A 13,654-nucleotide genomic window follows, 5' to 3' on the forward strand; every position below is an offset into this window, starting at 1 on the left:
ATGAATAACAAAAAGTACCCTGGAAACAGGTTTTTGTGTTTCTGGTTGTCAAATTTTAATCTTATCTATAAAGGCTCCATTTTTCCAGTCAATCAGAGTCACACAATTCCTTTAAAATATATCCTTTTATGAAGAAGGCTTACAGAGAGCTCATTATCTGCAAGAACAATCAACCCAGTCAAACCAACTCTAACCAAACCAACACCATCACTAAAGACAACCTAGATGGGAAAACTACACAGCAAATGAAACCAATGACAAAAGCTAGTGTAACCAAGCCTTACAGTTTTAAGAGGCATAATTCTTCCTCACTTACTGTAATTCCTCTGGAGTTGTTTCCTTACTTCCACCCACAGCTCTTTGCTGATGGATCTACCATATGCATGTATCTACATACATGTTTATACACAGTCATCTTTTACCTGGTTCTCGCTGTATTTCTCCTGCAGCATCATCTGGACTTTTTCCAAATTGCACTTCACAGTTTTTAGTTTCAAGGAAAGTGCTTCAGCCTCCTGTTGAGTGGCTCCACTGTCTCCCAGGCCCTGATCTTTGCAATTCTCTAACAGAGAGGCAACCTTGTGCTCAATCTCTGTTAGCATAGCCTAGGAAATAAAATCATTTAATTAATCATAGGTTTGGTCCTAAGCAAATGTTACAGTCTAAAATAAGTCTAAAGTCTAAAGTCCTAGAAACACAAGTTGGAAGGGACCCTGGGGAAAGAAAAACAACTTCCACATAATTCCTGTGCTTATCCATAAGGGTACAACCAAACCAACTCCAAATTGGTTGTAAGTAAATAAATAAATTGGTTGTAAAATAATCTAAAACAAGTGATTCTATATTCACCTTAGAAAACAGAGCTTAATATATCCATTATAGCATAGTGGTTAAGACCACAGACACAGGAACTAGACTGCCTGGGTTCAGATCTCAGCCCTGCCACTTCGTAGCTGGGAAAATTTGGGCACCTTATACTGTATGGTTGTGCCTCTAGTCATCTGCAAAATGGGGATAATAACAGAACTTACCTCCTGAGGTCACTTTGAGAAGCTAGAGTTAAATCCACATACTTTGGCCAGGGCTTGATACGTAGTCTGTGCCAACTATTATTTTTTTCCCCACCTTCCTAACCTTTTTCTATTGCAATCCAAGTGCTGAGTAGTAATAAAAAAAGAATTCTTTGAAAATCCTTTCCTTTGCTCTTTTCCTTCGCTTTCTCAAGCCAAATAAGCTTCCCAAATATCAGAAGACGACTACAGAAGACATAATTTAGAACCTAAAACACTTAGTCATTGATACAACTGTCCAACTTACACCCGGATCTAAAAATAAATCAGGAGGATGAAGTAAGTTTCCCAGTAAGTCACCATCATTGTTTTCCTCTGAACAGATCAAGTTTGCCCTCTCCTGGGGCTCAGGGGCCCCAAAAGTCATGTCAACTGGCTGGGCACACGAATGTAGCAGCAGCATTCAGCCTTACATGCCGGCACTGTGAATGCTTGGGCTAAAATAGTGTGTGACTATGAACAAGTTCAGTTCTTTGAGAGAAACTTAAGGAAGAACTCTATTCTTAAAACAAATTTGCACATAACAAACTTATAACTTCTCCATTCAAGCAAATTACTTGTATCCTCTATAATACAGACTCTTCTAAGCTTAAACAATATGTACTTATAGATTTTAAAGTGGCTGTAAACAAAGTATACTATAATTCTGCACTCTTTTTCTCCATTTAGCTATTTTATGTATACATTTTCATGTGTCTACATACATATACTTCATGATTCCTATTTTAATAGCCACAAGTCAATACTCTATAATTCTCTTAATCTCCCTACTGTTAAGCCTTTCAACTGCTTCCAGGGCTTCACTTCTGTAATCAATGCAGCCATAAATATTCTTCTCCTTTCGGGTTATTTTCAGAGGGTAAATTTAAAGTAATGGGATTATTAGGTCAAAGAAGATGGACATCTTATCTGCTAACAGCTGACTTCCCAAAACATTGAACCAATCAGACAGACATTAGTGAATCTATTTCTCCAGAGTTTTCCAGGATGGTATAATTTTTGCCAAGGTAATGTAGGAACAAAACAACAGCTGTTTTGATTCACAAGTCTTTCATAATCAAGGCTAAACATTCTTCTCAAATATTAAATTACCGAATATAATTTTTTCTTGACCGATCTGTTTGCTCCTGTCCTTTGGACATTTTCCCTCTGGCAACTCAATGTTTTTACAGACCACTGTAAGGCTTTTTATATGTTTCAAAGTTAAACTGTATGTGTAATGGTGTTATATAAATGAGCCAAAGTTGGCCCCTGTATATTGACCCATATGTTGTTCATTTCTTCACAGCAGAAATATCAGCTCACATTTCACTAGTGTCAGACTCAAAACTGGACCCCCATATCTGTTAGCCATGGTTAAGTCAAACTTTGGTGCTCTAAAGACCCCAGCCTCTGCTATCCTTCAGAGCTCTCTGGCATCACCTAGACATGAGGCCCTCTGGACTGCCCATCTTCTGGGAGTTCCATTGTCTCTTCCCTTCGGGGTGGTGGTCCCACCCTCACTCCTTGCCAAAGCCTCTGGAAGGTCCCCTGCCATGAGAGACTTTCCAGTCCCTCCAGGTCCCACCAAAACGCTTTATTTGGTCCCACCAAATAAAGCTCATTGCGAGCTACTGCCACCTTGCGGTCCTATTTTTACCTTGAGCAGCTCTCACATCCTTGAACTCACTACAAGTGGCCCAAGGACCAGATTTTGGTACTGATCAAGGAATTGGCTCTGGGGGTCTAACCCAGTCAGCAGGACAATCAATTGGCAGGTGGCTTCTGAATAGCCTTAAGTGGCTAGGTCTCAACATCTGGAATACTGCAGGTTCAGATTAGAGTAGCACTGCTCTGTGCTGAATTACACTGTCTTCTCCAGACTCTCGAGCGCCGCATCAGCTAGATCATGTAGTAGTGCCAGTATTTGAGTGAATCCGCCCTCGGAGCTGACTTTTGGGGTGAGAAATGCTGAGCTGCCCAAGGAAGGAAGTTCAGCTTGCTTACCTGGGTCCCACTGGACAGGCACCGGATGTTGTAAGACTGTTGAGTCTGAATGGAAAAAGGGGAGGAGTGCCGGCCTCGGGCCAAGGTGGGTCTTCCCCAACCCCATAATGGGATATAGTGGGTGGAGCTCCCTGTGGGCTGGCCAGTGACTTGGGTTACTCTGGGAGGAAGTCCTTGTCCCTGGGACCAGTGCAAGCGAGCCAATCTGGCCAAGGCAGGTCTTAAGTGCCTTTAGGGGAGGCGTCTCGGCTGGACTGGGCTGGGCTGGGCTGGGCTGGGCTGGGCTGGGCTGTCATGCGTGAAGCTCAATTATGTTCCTGCAGTGTCATCAGTCTCGCCCTTCCCTGAAGGGGTACAGAGATCCCAACCTTTGGGTTATGCCAGCAAATGTTACTCAAAATGACTCCCAGGCAAGGAAGTTTACATTCCTGCCCCTCCCCAGCAAGAGCAGGAGCATTTGTAATAACACGGCAGCAAAGCCCTTTTATATTGTATCTGCAATCCTGCAAATCAGGATATTCATTTTCATTTCTGATGAATGAAAATTCAAAGAATTTAATATTATGCATAAAATTAGTATTTATTGAGCACTTTATATATACTTCATACACCAGACACTGATTTAGATAATTTATCTCATTTAATCCTGACAAAGTCTTAGGAGATAACCTGCTCTATTAGGAAAATGAGGTGAGAAGTTAACTCCTACCAGTTCACAGTTAATGACTGGATCTGAACTCTAGATTCTGAGATCTTACCCACTACTATCTCCCCAAATACTCTGCTTACGTAAATCATTTCAAAGAACTATCCTGAGAACAAAAAGTTGAGGCCAAGATAAACACAGGGGTCAGAGTAACAGGAAGAATCACACTGTCGCTTTAAAAGAAACTCACCCAGTCTTAGAAGGTGATTGGCGAAGAGGCAGACCCCGAGCTCAGACCCATTAGGCTTACCTGGCACCCTACCAGCTGCTGTTCCACCACCTGCTGCATGTCTGCATCTAACGTTTCTGGCTCGAATGCCACGTTGGCTTGCTGCAGCCACAGCTCCAGCTCAGCCACCTGGTTCTTGCAGACATGGAGGACTTCTGCAGGCTTGGGCCTTGCTTTCTCCACTGTGGCCTCAAAAGCTCCTTGCTCATCAGAAAAGCCTGGAGCTGCAACCTTGATAGGAGGTGTGGTACCCTATGATAAATCCAAAGGCAATCCAGCGGTGAAAAGTTAGGAGTCCAAAATGTTCATATTTGGACTTGCAAAGACCTATGAACTTATAGCATTTCCCCAGTTAAAAGAAAAATAAGGGCAGAAGAAGTAAGAAAGAAAAGAAAAAGCCACCTCCACAGGCATAGCAATGATCACGTGACCTGGCGCCCCAGGTTTCCAAGCAGCTGATCTGCATGTACACAGGTACAGAGTTCCTGGGCACAGAGGACGCAAACAGGCTTGCAGTTCATTAAACGGTGGGTCCCAGGAGACAGGTGAGTGTGAGCGAGAGGGTGTGCATGTGGGTGTGTGTGTCTGAAACATTTCAGCGAATTGGCCGGTGTTTAAAGTTGCATGATTAAGCAATGCTTACATTGCTGTGCACTCTGTTCAAACACGAAAAAGGATCTTTACACGCTGGCAGGGATACAAGGAAATATACCTCACACTTTTAACTTAACATCTTCTCAAGTAGTTTAGATTATAAAATATTTTAGCTTCCCCCCCACCCCCACTAGTACTTATCTAAACTTCTCCCTCTTAAGAATAACTTGAGTCAAGTGATAAGCTTCACTGGGGTAATTTGGAAACTTTGCTCGTATTCTTCAGAGAGTGTCTCTAAAACTACTTTTCACCTTCTAAATACTCAAATATTACTGAGTTAAGGACTAGATGCTTATAGTATAGAGAAAGTATGTTGTGTGATGTGTTCTTTTTAATATTGAAACACCTAGGTTGCTTATCGATCCGACAGAAAAATTTCTCCCAGGTACCAAGGGAAAGTATTCTAGTAATTATATAATAGATACTTTCAATTTGGAGGCAAAAGATGAATTGATACAGAGATATATTTGCTTCTCACATCTTTTTCCAGAATAGTGAAAGAGTATTGTCGACCCCTCTAGAGGAATTTCTTTAGGAATAAGGATCTGTGTTTTGCTCTACAAAATTAGTGATCTCCGTAATATTTTATTCATTCTGAGTATGATGAAATGACAATGTTTTCTATATAAGGCCTTGCTAACTCCATCTCAGCATCTAATAAGGCACTATTTTGGCTAACTGAGAAATGCGAGTGGCTCACAAATGTGAGCAATATGCAACTCAAATGCATATTTCCTAATATTTGTGGAATTTCGTTTAAACATAGAACTTTCAGTACAACAGAAGCAGACGAAATTGGTATGTGGTAACAAAAATATGCAGGGTATGAAAATACCACTCATTTTCACACACAATGATGAGGCTTATGAAAGCTGGTTTGGCAGAAGGGTCCTCTGAGTTGTACTCGTTCCCCTTGACCATCTATTAACTTCACATATGTTTGCCTTTTCTGCCAAAATGTTATTTCTCCCCTGATTTCATCAGTGTTTTCTTCAAGAATCACCTTCCTAAGGAAGTCTTCCCATTGCCTTGCTTTCTCTGAAGTTCACATACAGATCTATATTTAGATTCACCTGTTTCAATTTTCTTTTTTAATTCTGACCTTTAAAAAAGCAACAGGGCTTCCCTGGTGGCGCAGTGGTTGAGAGTCTGCCTGCCGATGCAGGGGACACGGGTGCGTGCCCCGGTCCGGGAAGATCCCACATGCCGCGGAGCGGCTGCGCCCGCGAGCCATGGCCACTGAGCCTGCGTGTCCGGAGCCTGTTGCTCCGCAACGGGAGAGACCACAACAGTGAGAGGCCCGCGTACCGCAAAATAAATAAATAAATAAAAAAGCAACAGATATGTGATTTTACTGCCAGACACCAATTTCTAGTTATCTGATTAATTGTTTTCTAGCTTTCAGATATTTCTATCTTAGTGGTAAAGATTTTGGGATCCTCTTGTCACCTGAGATAACAACCTGTTGATACTGATTGATTAATTAATTAATTAATCTTCAATAACAGATTTACCATCTGCCTTGCTTATTTCCTCAAAAACATTCGAGCACCTATGTCTGCCACACAGATGTAGAAAAAATGACAATATTTAATTTCTTAGCTTTCTCACTAACTCACTGAATTAATGAGGAAATAAGGAAGCTGGATAACTAATCTCGGCTTTATCTGCTAGTTATTTGAACCTGAAAAGAATCCAAAGGTGACAGAAGAAAAAAAGATTATTTGTAATTGTAGAACTTCAATACCTGAAGGTGGCCTGGGGAATGTGCCAGGAATCGGTTCACTCACCTCTTTTTATAGTTACAGAAATCCAAGTACACTTAATGTTTAATCAGTTCACACCCCTCCCATCCCACCACATTGCTTCTGAGAAGCTCAGGCCCAGATATAAATTACTTGCCCAAGGTCACACAGCTCTGAAATCTTTTAATTCTGAGTCCACAGTTTTTTTCCATAATAGCACCCCTGCTGAGTATCTTCTCCAAACGATAACCCCAAATACTAAAAGTATTTAAATGAAAGTTTTATGACTGTACATTTTGGAGGGCTAAAAGAGTATGACCACAGGTATTTCTTGTTAGAGAATTATGTCATCTCTAAAGCATTAATGTAAACTGATAATACCCAAACTTTTATTGGGCTCTAGAGCTAGGCCACCGTGATAAGACCATCTCATATTTCACACCCCAAACCCATTATTCCCAGTGCACAGATGAGGAAACTGAGGCTTAGAGAAGCTAGTCAAACTGACTATGGTCACACAACTAGTAAGTAGAACCAGAATCCAATCCCTGATTTCATTATGCCTTGGGGTCTACAAGTCCACATTTAAAAAAAAATTTTATTTATTATTTATTTATTTATTTTTGGCTGCATCGGGTCTTAGTTGCGGCACGCAGGATATTCGTTGAGGCATGAGGGATATTTCGTAGGCACAGGCTTTTCTCTAGTTGTGGTATACGGCTTTTCTTTCTCTAGTTGCGGCGCACAGGCCCCAGGGCGCGTGGGCTCTGTAGTTTGCCGCATGTGGGCTCTCTAGTTGAGGCGCGCGAGCTCAGTAGTTGTGGAGCGCGGGCATAGTTGCCCCGCGGCATGTGGGATCCCAGTTCCCTGACCAGGGATCGAACCCCCACCCCCTGCATTGTAAGGTGGATGCTTTACCACTGGACCACCAGGGAAGTCCCAAGTCTTGACATAATTCTGTCAACCCTCTGGCATCCAAGTTAGCCTCTGAGTTAGTGAATGTTATACTGCTTGATTTCTACATAACGCATCGCTGATCTAAGTAAGATCCATTTAAAAGGCAAATGAATTTTCTGGCTATAGCTATATTTCATGCCAAAATACCAACCATCAAAAATATTTTACTGTCAATTCTACGAACAGGTGCACACACCCCACCCCACCCCCCATTTTATAAAATGCAAATCTGCCTGGCTAAAGTGCCTTACCTAAATGCGTTTGCACAAATACTAAATAGGCCACTGGGATGGTGTGGTGGCGGTTTATTTTGTGAGGCCAAATCTGCCTTGGTTTCACATCTTTCAATACTAAGTATTCAAATTAGGAAGGCAGAGTGGAATATTCTGAGTCTGACTCTTACTCCTCCATTTACCAACTGTACTTTTATTCCCTGAATTTTGATTTCCTCATTTGTAAACATATGGCAGGTATTAACCTACCTTATTTAATCTGAGGATTAGACAGCAAATACAAATGCCTTTTATGTAATAGGCAGTTAATCAATATTAGCTCTCCTCCACTTTCATCGCCCCATAAGTTATATCTACAGAAGAAAGAAGGAGGTGTTAATGGAAAGGCTAGTTCACCCTCACAAGCGGTGAGTGAGTAAAAAATCTTTAATTGCTCTGTACCACGCTTACTCTCTACGTAAACACCTGATGTCGAATCTTCCTGTGCTCTGGCTTGGCTGTGCACATGAAGATGTTAAAGTTCACAAAGACCTCTTGGTTTGCAATACAAAATATTGCAAAACACAGAGAGCTTGTCATCTCTGGGGGCTAGTCCAGGTATCTGGGCAGTTGGCTTGTCACCAACAGGGACTTACCTCTTGTGTTTGGTTGGGGCTCAGGGAAAATTCTGGGCCTTGCTCAGTGTTTAGTGAGTCTTGTGCAAAAATCTGTGCCGTGGAACTATCACACACGCTTATTTTCCAAGCTGCCTCCTGTAAAGAAAAGAATGAGAGGTCCAGAAAAGTTCCTGCCCTGCTGCCACGCAAGTCCCTCTTCCTGGACCTGCTCATGTTACAAATCACCTGCTTAAAAAATGTCTAGAGAAGTCAGGTGCATTGAGAAAAAAAAGTTTGTTTATTAGGCCAAAAAAATCAACTTCCTCAGGTTTGTCTTTATTTTGAAGACTCAAATTCTCTAAAGCTCTGTAGTTAATGAGGGACACATAAGGAATCTAGAGAATTACGTATTTAAATGGATAATTAAGAGAACTAAAATTAAATAAGATTATATGATAAAGCCCACATTTCTAATAATGGGGGAAAGATGAATTTTAAAAATTGGGAACAACTATCCTATCCATGAAAAATATAGCTAAGTCCTCCGCCTCACTACTAACAATGAATTCTAATTGTATGTAATATTTAAATGTAAAAGTTATACCATAAAAATTCTTGAAGAAAATATGAGTGAATCTATTTCTAATCTAGGAGTGGGGAGGGACTTCTAAATCATGACAATAAAGGAAAAAAAATTAGTATTAACAACATAAATAAAATAACATGCACCACAAAAGACACCATAATCTAAGTTAAAAGAGAAATAACAGACTGGGATAACATCTTGCAAACTGTTAATATCCTTAATATATTAATTACTGTTATAAATCAATAGGGAAAACATCCCAGTCTGTTTGAAGAAAAAGTCAAATGGCGTGAACAAGTGATTCATAAAAGAAGAATATGAAAGCCAATGAACACCTAAAGAGATACTCAAAATTCTTAGAATATATGCAATTTAAGCCACTGGCTATGTTTGGCTAAGACCGAAAATGTCCAATATCAGCCTAGGGTCAGGAAAGAGGCATTTCCATGCATTCCTGGTAGAAATAAAATTGATGTACTCTTTCTAGAGGGCAGTTTGACAATGTGTGTCACATTTTAAATGGATGTACACTTTGATCCTAGTAAGTGTAACCCACTTACTAGGTCAGTCAAAGTTAAACAATGGGAAAATGAAATGTACACAAATATTTAACATAATGCAGTGGGAAAAGTGGATGACGTAATTGACCAATCTTGATTGCTCTACTTGCAAGCTGTGTGATCTTGGACAAGTTAACCTGGACTTTCTGAGCCTCATTTACTTCACCTTTAAAGTAAGAATATAACCTAGCTCACTCATTCCTGTGATTATTAAACAAGATGACATTTACAAAGCATCTCATAGTTCCTAAGAAAATGTTACTTTCCTGCTCTGCCTACTGAAAACAGTAACTGCTATTAGAAAGTTATGAACCAAAAACCAAAGGTAAAGCTTAGATAAAATTGGAAAGGTAGGTTGGGATCATGATAAGTCTGGAAGTCAGGCTAAGAAGATTGCATTTTATTCAGCAGATAGTCAGAATCCAGGAAAGACTGGAGCTTAGCATGAACTGCTTTAGGAAAAGCCATCAGTTAATATTGTATAAGACATATAAATGACTAGAGGCTATAAATCCACTTAGAGGGCTACTCTAAAAGTCTAGGGAAGAAGTTAACAACTGACTGGAATAGGAAGATGACAAAAATAATGGGAGGTGAAGAAGGATGTAAAGACTGAATGAACATCACTTGACCAGTGAATATGAAAGGTAAGACAAATGAGGTACCTGAGACGACTCTGAAGTTTGTCTCAGACTCTGAGAAAACAGTGGTGCCACTAACAGACACTGAGGAATTAGGAGGAAGAGGAAGCATTGAAGGAAAGTTGGTAAATGGATTTGAGATGAAGAAAATACATTCAAAAAGAGAAATCTATCTGGAGAGTAGAAATGAGGAACAGATTTCTGGGAAAAGTCAAGACTAGAGATTTGATGTGGGAATCCCTGTCATACAGGTGACTACTAAACCTATGAGAGGAGAAGAAATTGCCATGAGAGAAAACAGAGAAGAAAGAAGAGGACAAAACACTGGGGGAAATGCCTACCACCACAGAGATGGGGCAAGAGAAGGAGATGGAAGAGGGGCTGCAGGTAGATGAGACAAGGAAGTACAGAATCAAGAAAGCCAAAGAGAAGCAGCCGCATGGCACAGGGGTATCGGCTCCGTGCTTTGTGACTGCCTGGAGGGGTGGGATAGGGAGGGTGGGAGGGAGGGAGACGCAAGAGGGAAGAGATATGGGAACATATGTATATGTATAACAGATCCACTTTGTTATAAAGCAGAAACTAACACACCATTGTAAAGCAATTATACCCTAATAAAGATGTTAAAAAAAGAAAAAAGAAAGCCAAAGAAACACTGCATTTCAAGAAGGAAGAGGTATTTAGCGCTGAAGAGATCAAGAAGGATCAGGACTAATAAAAGGGCACTTAATTGATATGCAGAAGTCAACAGTAATTTAAATATAGCAAGGGACAAAATCATGATTACAAAAGGGCTCAAGAAAGAGGAGCACCAAAGTAAAGACATTTAGCCATAAATGAAAGAGGAAGCAACATGTAATTGATCTGCAAAGCAGGATCAAGAAATTCAATGGAATTCTATCAAACATTTAGAGAAGAGCTATCACCTGTCCTTCTCAAACTCTTCCAAAATATAGCAGAGGAACACTCCCAAACTCTTTCTACAAGGCCACCATCACCCTGATACCAAAACCAGAAAAAGATGTCACAAAGAAAGAAAACTACAGGCCAATATCACTGATGAACAAGATGCAAAAATCCTCAACAAAATACTAGCAAACAGAATCCAACAGCACATTAAAAGGATCATACACCATGATCAAGTGGGGTTTATCCCAGGAATGCAAGCATTCTTCAATATACGCAAATCAATCAATGTGATACACCCGTATTAACAAATTGAATAATAAAAACCATATGATCATCTCAATAGATGGAGAAAAAGCTTTCGACAAAATTCAACACCCATTTATGATAAAAACCCTCCAGAAAGTAGGTATAGAGGGAACTTACCTCAACGTAATAAAGGCCATATAAGACAAACCCACAGCCAACATCATCCTCAATGGTGAAAAACTGAAACCATTTCCACTAAGAACAGGACTAAGACAAGGTTGCCCACTCTCACCACTATTATTCAACACTGTTTTGGAAGTATTAGCCACAGCAATCAGAGAAGAAAAAGAAATAAAAGGAATCCAAATTGGAAAAGAAGAATTAAAGCTGTCCTTCTTTTCAGATGACATGATACTATACATTGAGAATCCTAAAGACGCTACCAGGAAACTACTAGAGCTAATCAATGAATTTGGTGAAGTAGCAGGATACAAAATTAACGCACAGAAATCTCTTACATTCCTACACACTAATGATGAAAAATCTGAAAGAGAAATTAAGGAAACATTCCCATCTACCACTGTAACAGAAAGAATAAAATACCTAGGAATAAGCCTACCTAAGGAGACAAAAGACCTGTATGCAGAAAACTATAAGACGCTGATGAAAGAAATTAAAGATGATACAAATAGATGGAGAGATATACCATGTTCTTGGATTGGAAGAATCAACATTGTGAAAATGACTCTACTACCCAAAGCAATCTACAGATTCAATGCAATCCCTATCAAACCACCACTGGCATTTTTCACAGAACTAGAATAAAAAATTTCACAATTTGTATGGAAACACAGGAGACCCCAAATAGCCAAAGCAATCTTGAGAAAGAAAAACGGAGCTGGAGGAATCAGGCTCCCTGACTTCAGACTATACTACAAAGCTACAGTAATCAAGACAGTATGGTATTGGTACAAAAACAGAAATCTAGATCAACGGAACAGGATGGAAAGCCCAGAGATAAACCCACGCACCTATGGTCACCTTATCTTTGATAAAGGAGGCAAGAACATACAATGGAGAAAAGACAGCCTCTTCAATAAGTGGTGCTGGGAAAACTGGACAGGTACATGTGAAAGAATGAAATTAGAACACTTCCTAACACCATACACAAAAATAAACTCAAAATGGGCTAAAGAGGGCTTCCTTGGTGGCGCAGTGGTTGAGAGTCCACCTGCTGATGCAGGGGACGCAGGTTCGTGCGCCAGTCCGGGAAGATCCCACATGCCGCGGAGTGGCTAGGCCCGTGAGCCATGGCCGCTGAACCTGTGCTCCACAACGGGAGAGGCCACAACAGTGAGAGGCCCGCATACTGCAAAAAAAAAAAAAAAAAAAAAGAAAAGAAAAGAAAAATGGACTAAAGACCTAAATGTAAGGCTAGACACTATAAAGCTCTTAGAGGAAAACATAGGCAGAACACTCTATGACATAAATCACGGCAAGATCCTTTTTGACCCACCTCCTAGAGAAATGGAGATAAAAACAAAAATAAACAAATGGGACCTAATGAAACCTAAAAGCTTTCGCACAGCAAAGGAAACCATCAACAAGATGAAAAGACAACCCTCAGAATGGGAGAAAATATTTGCAAATGAAGCAACTGACAAAGGATTAACCGCCAAAATTTACAAGCAGCTCATGCAGCTCAATATCAAAAAAACAAACAACCCAATCCAAAAATGGGTAGAAGACCTAAATAGACATTTCTCCAAAGAAGGTATACAGACTGCCAACAAACACATGAAAGAATGCTCAACATCATTAATCATTGGAGAAATGCAAATCAAAACTACAATGAGATATCATCTCACACCAGTCAGTATGGCCATCATCAAAAAATCTAGAAACGCTAAATGCTGGAGAAGGTGTGGAGAGAAGGGAACACTCTTGCACTTCTGGTGGGAATGTGAACTGGTACAGCCACTATGGAGAACAGTATGGAGATTCCTTAAAAAACTACAAATAGAACTACCATATGACCCAGCAATCCCACTACTGGGCATATACCCTGAGAAAACCATAATTCAAAAAGAGTCATGTACCAAAATGTTCATTGCAGCTCTATTTACAATAGCCCGGAGATGGAAACAACCTAAGTGCCCATCATCGGATGAATGGATAAAGAAGATGTGGCACATATACACAATGGAATATTACTCAGCCATAAAAAGAAACGAAATTGAGCTATTTGTAATGAGGTGGATAGATCTAGAGTCTGTCATACAGAGTAAAGTAAGTCAGAAAGAGAAAGACAAATACCGTATGCTAACACATATATATGGAATTTAAGAAAAAAAATGTCATGAAGAACCTAGGGGTAAGACAGGAATAAAGACACAGACCTACTAGAGAACGGACTTGAGGATATGGGGAGGGGGAAGGGTGAGCTGTGACAAAGCGAGAGAGAGGCATGGACATATATACACTACCAAACGTAAGGTAGATAGCTAGTGGGAAGCAGCCGCATAGCACAGGGAGG

The 13,654-nt window shown here is 40.3% G+C and overlaps 2 protein-coding genes across 3 annotated transcripts in view; one reads left to right on the forward strand and one right to left on the reverse strand.

Annotated features, from left to right (window-relative positions):
- ESR2 (estrogen receptor 2) overlaps nt 1-13,654 on the forward strand; it is a 188,442-nt gene that overhangs the window by 158,059 nt on the left and 16,729 nt on the right. The window lies entirely within an intron of this gene.
- SYNE2 (spectrin repeat containing nuclear envelope protein 2) overlaps nt 1-13,654 on the reverse strand; it is a 281,501-nt gene that overhangs the window by 95,044 nt on the left and 172,803 nt on the right. For both annotated transcript variants that reach the window (XM_065871886.1, XM_065871885.1), the window contains exons 64-66: nt 8,216-8,332; nt 4,013-4,243; nt 423-605 (exon numbers count right to left, since the gene is read on the reverse strand). In XM_065871886.1, coding sequence (XP_065727958.1) covers nt 423-605; nt 4,013-4,243; nt 8,216-8,332 — 531 coding nt within the window. The remainder of the gene's footprint in view (nt 1-422; nt 606-4,012; nt 4,244-8,215; nt 8,333-13,654) is intronic.

Source organism: Phocoena phocoena, chromosome 2 (assembly GCF_963924675.1).
Source record: "Phocoena phocoena chromosome 2, mPhoPho1.1, whole genome shotgun sequence".
In the NCBI taxonomy this organism is placed as follows: domain Eukaryota; kingdom Metazoa; phylum Chordata; class Mammalia; order Artiodactyla; family Phocoenidae; genus Phocoena; species Phocoena phocoena.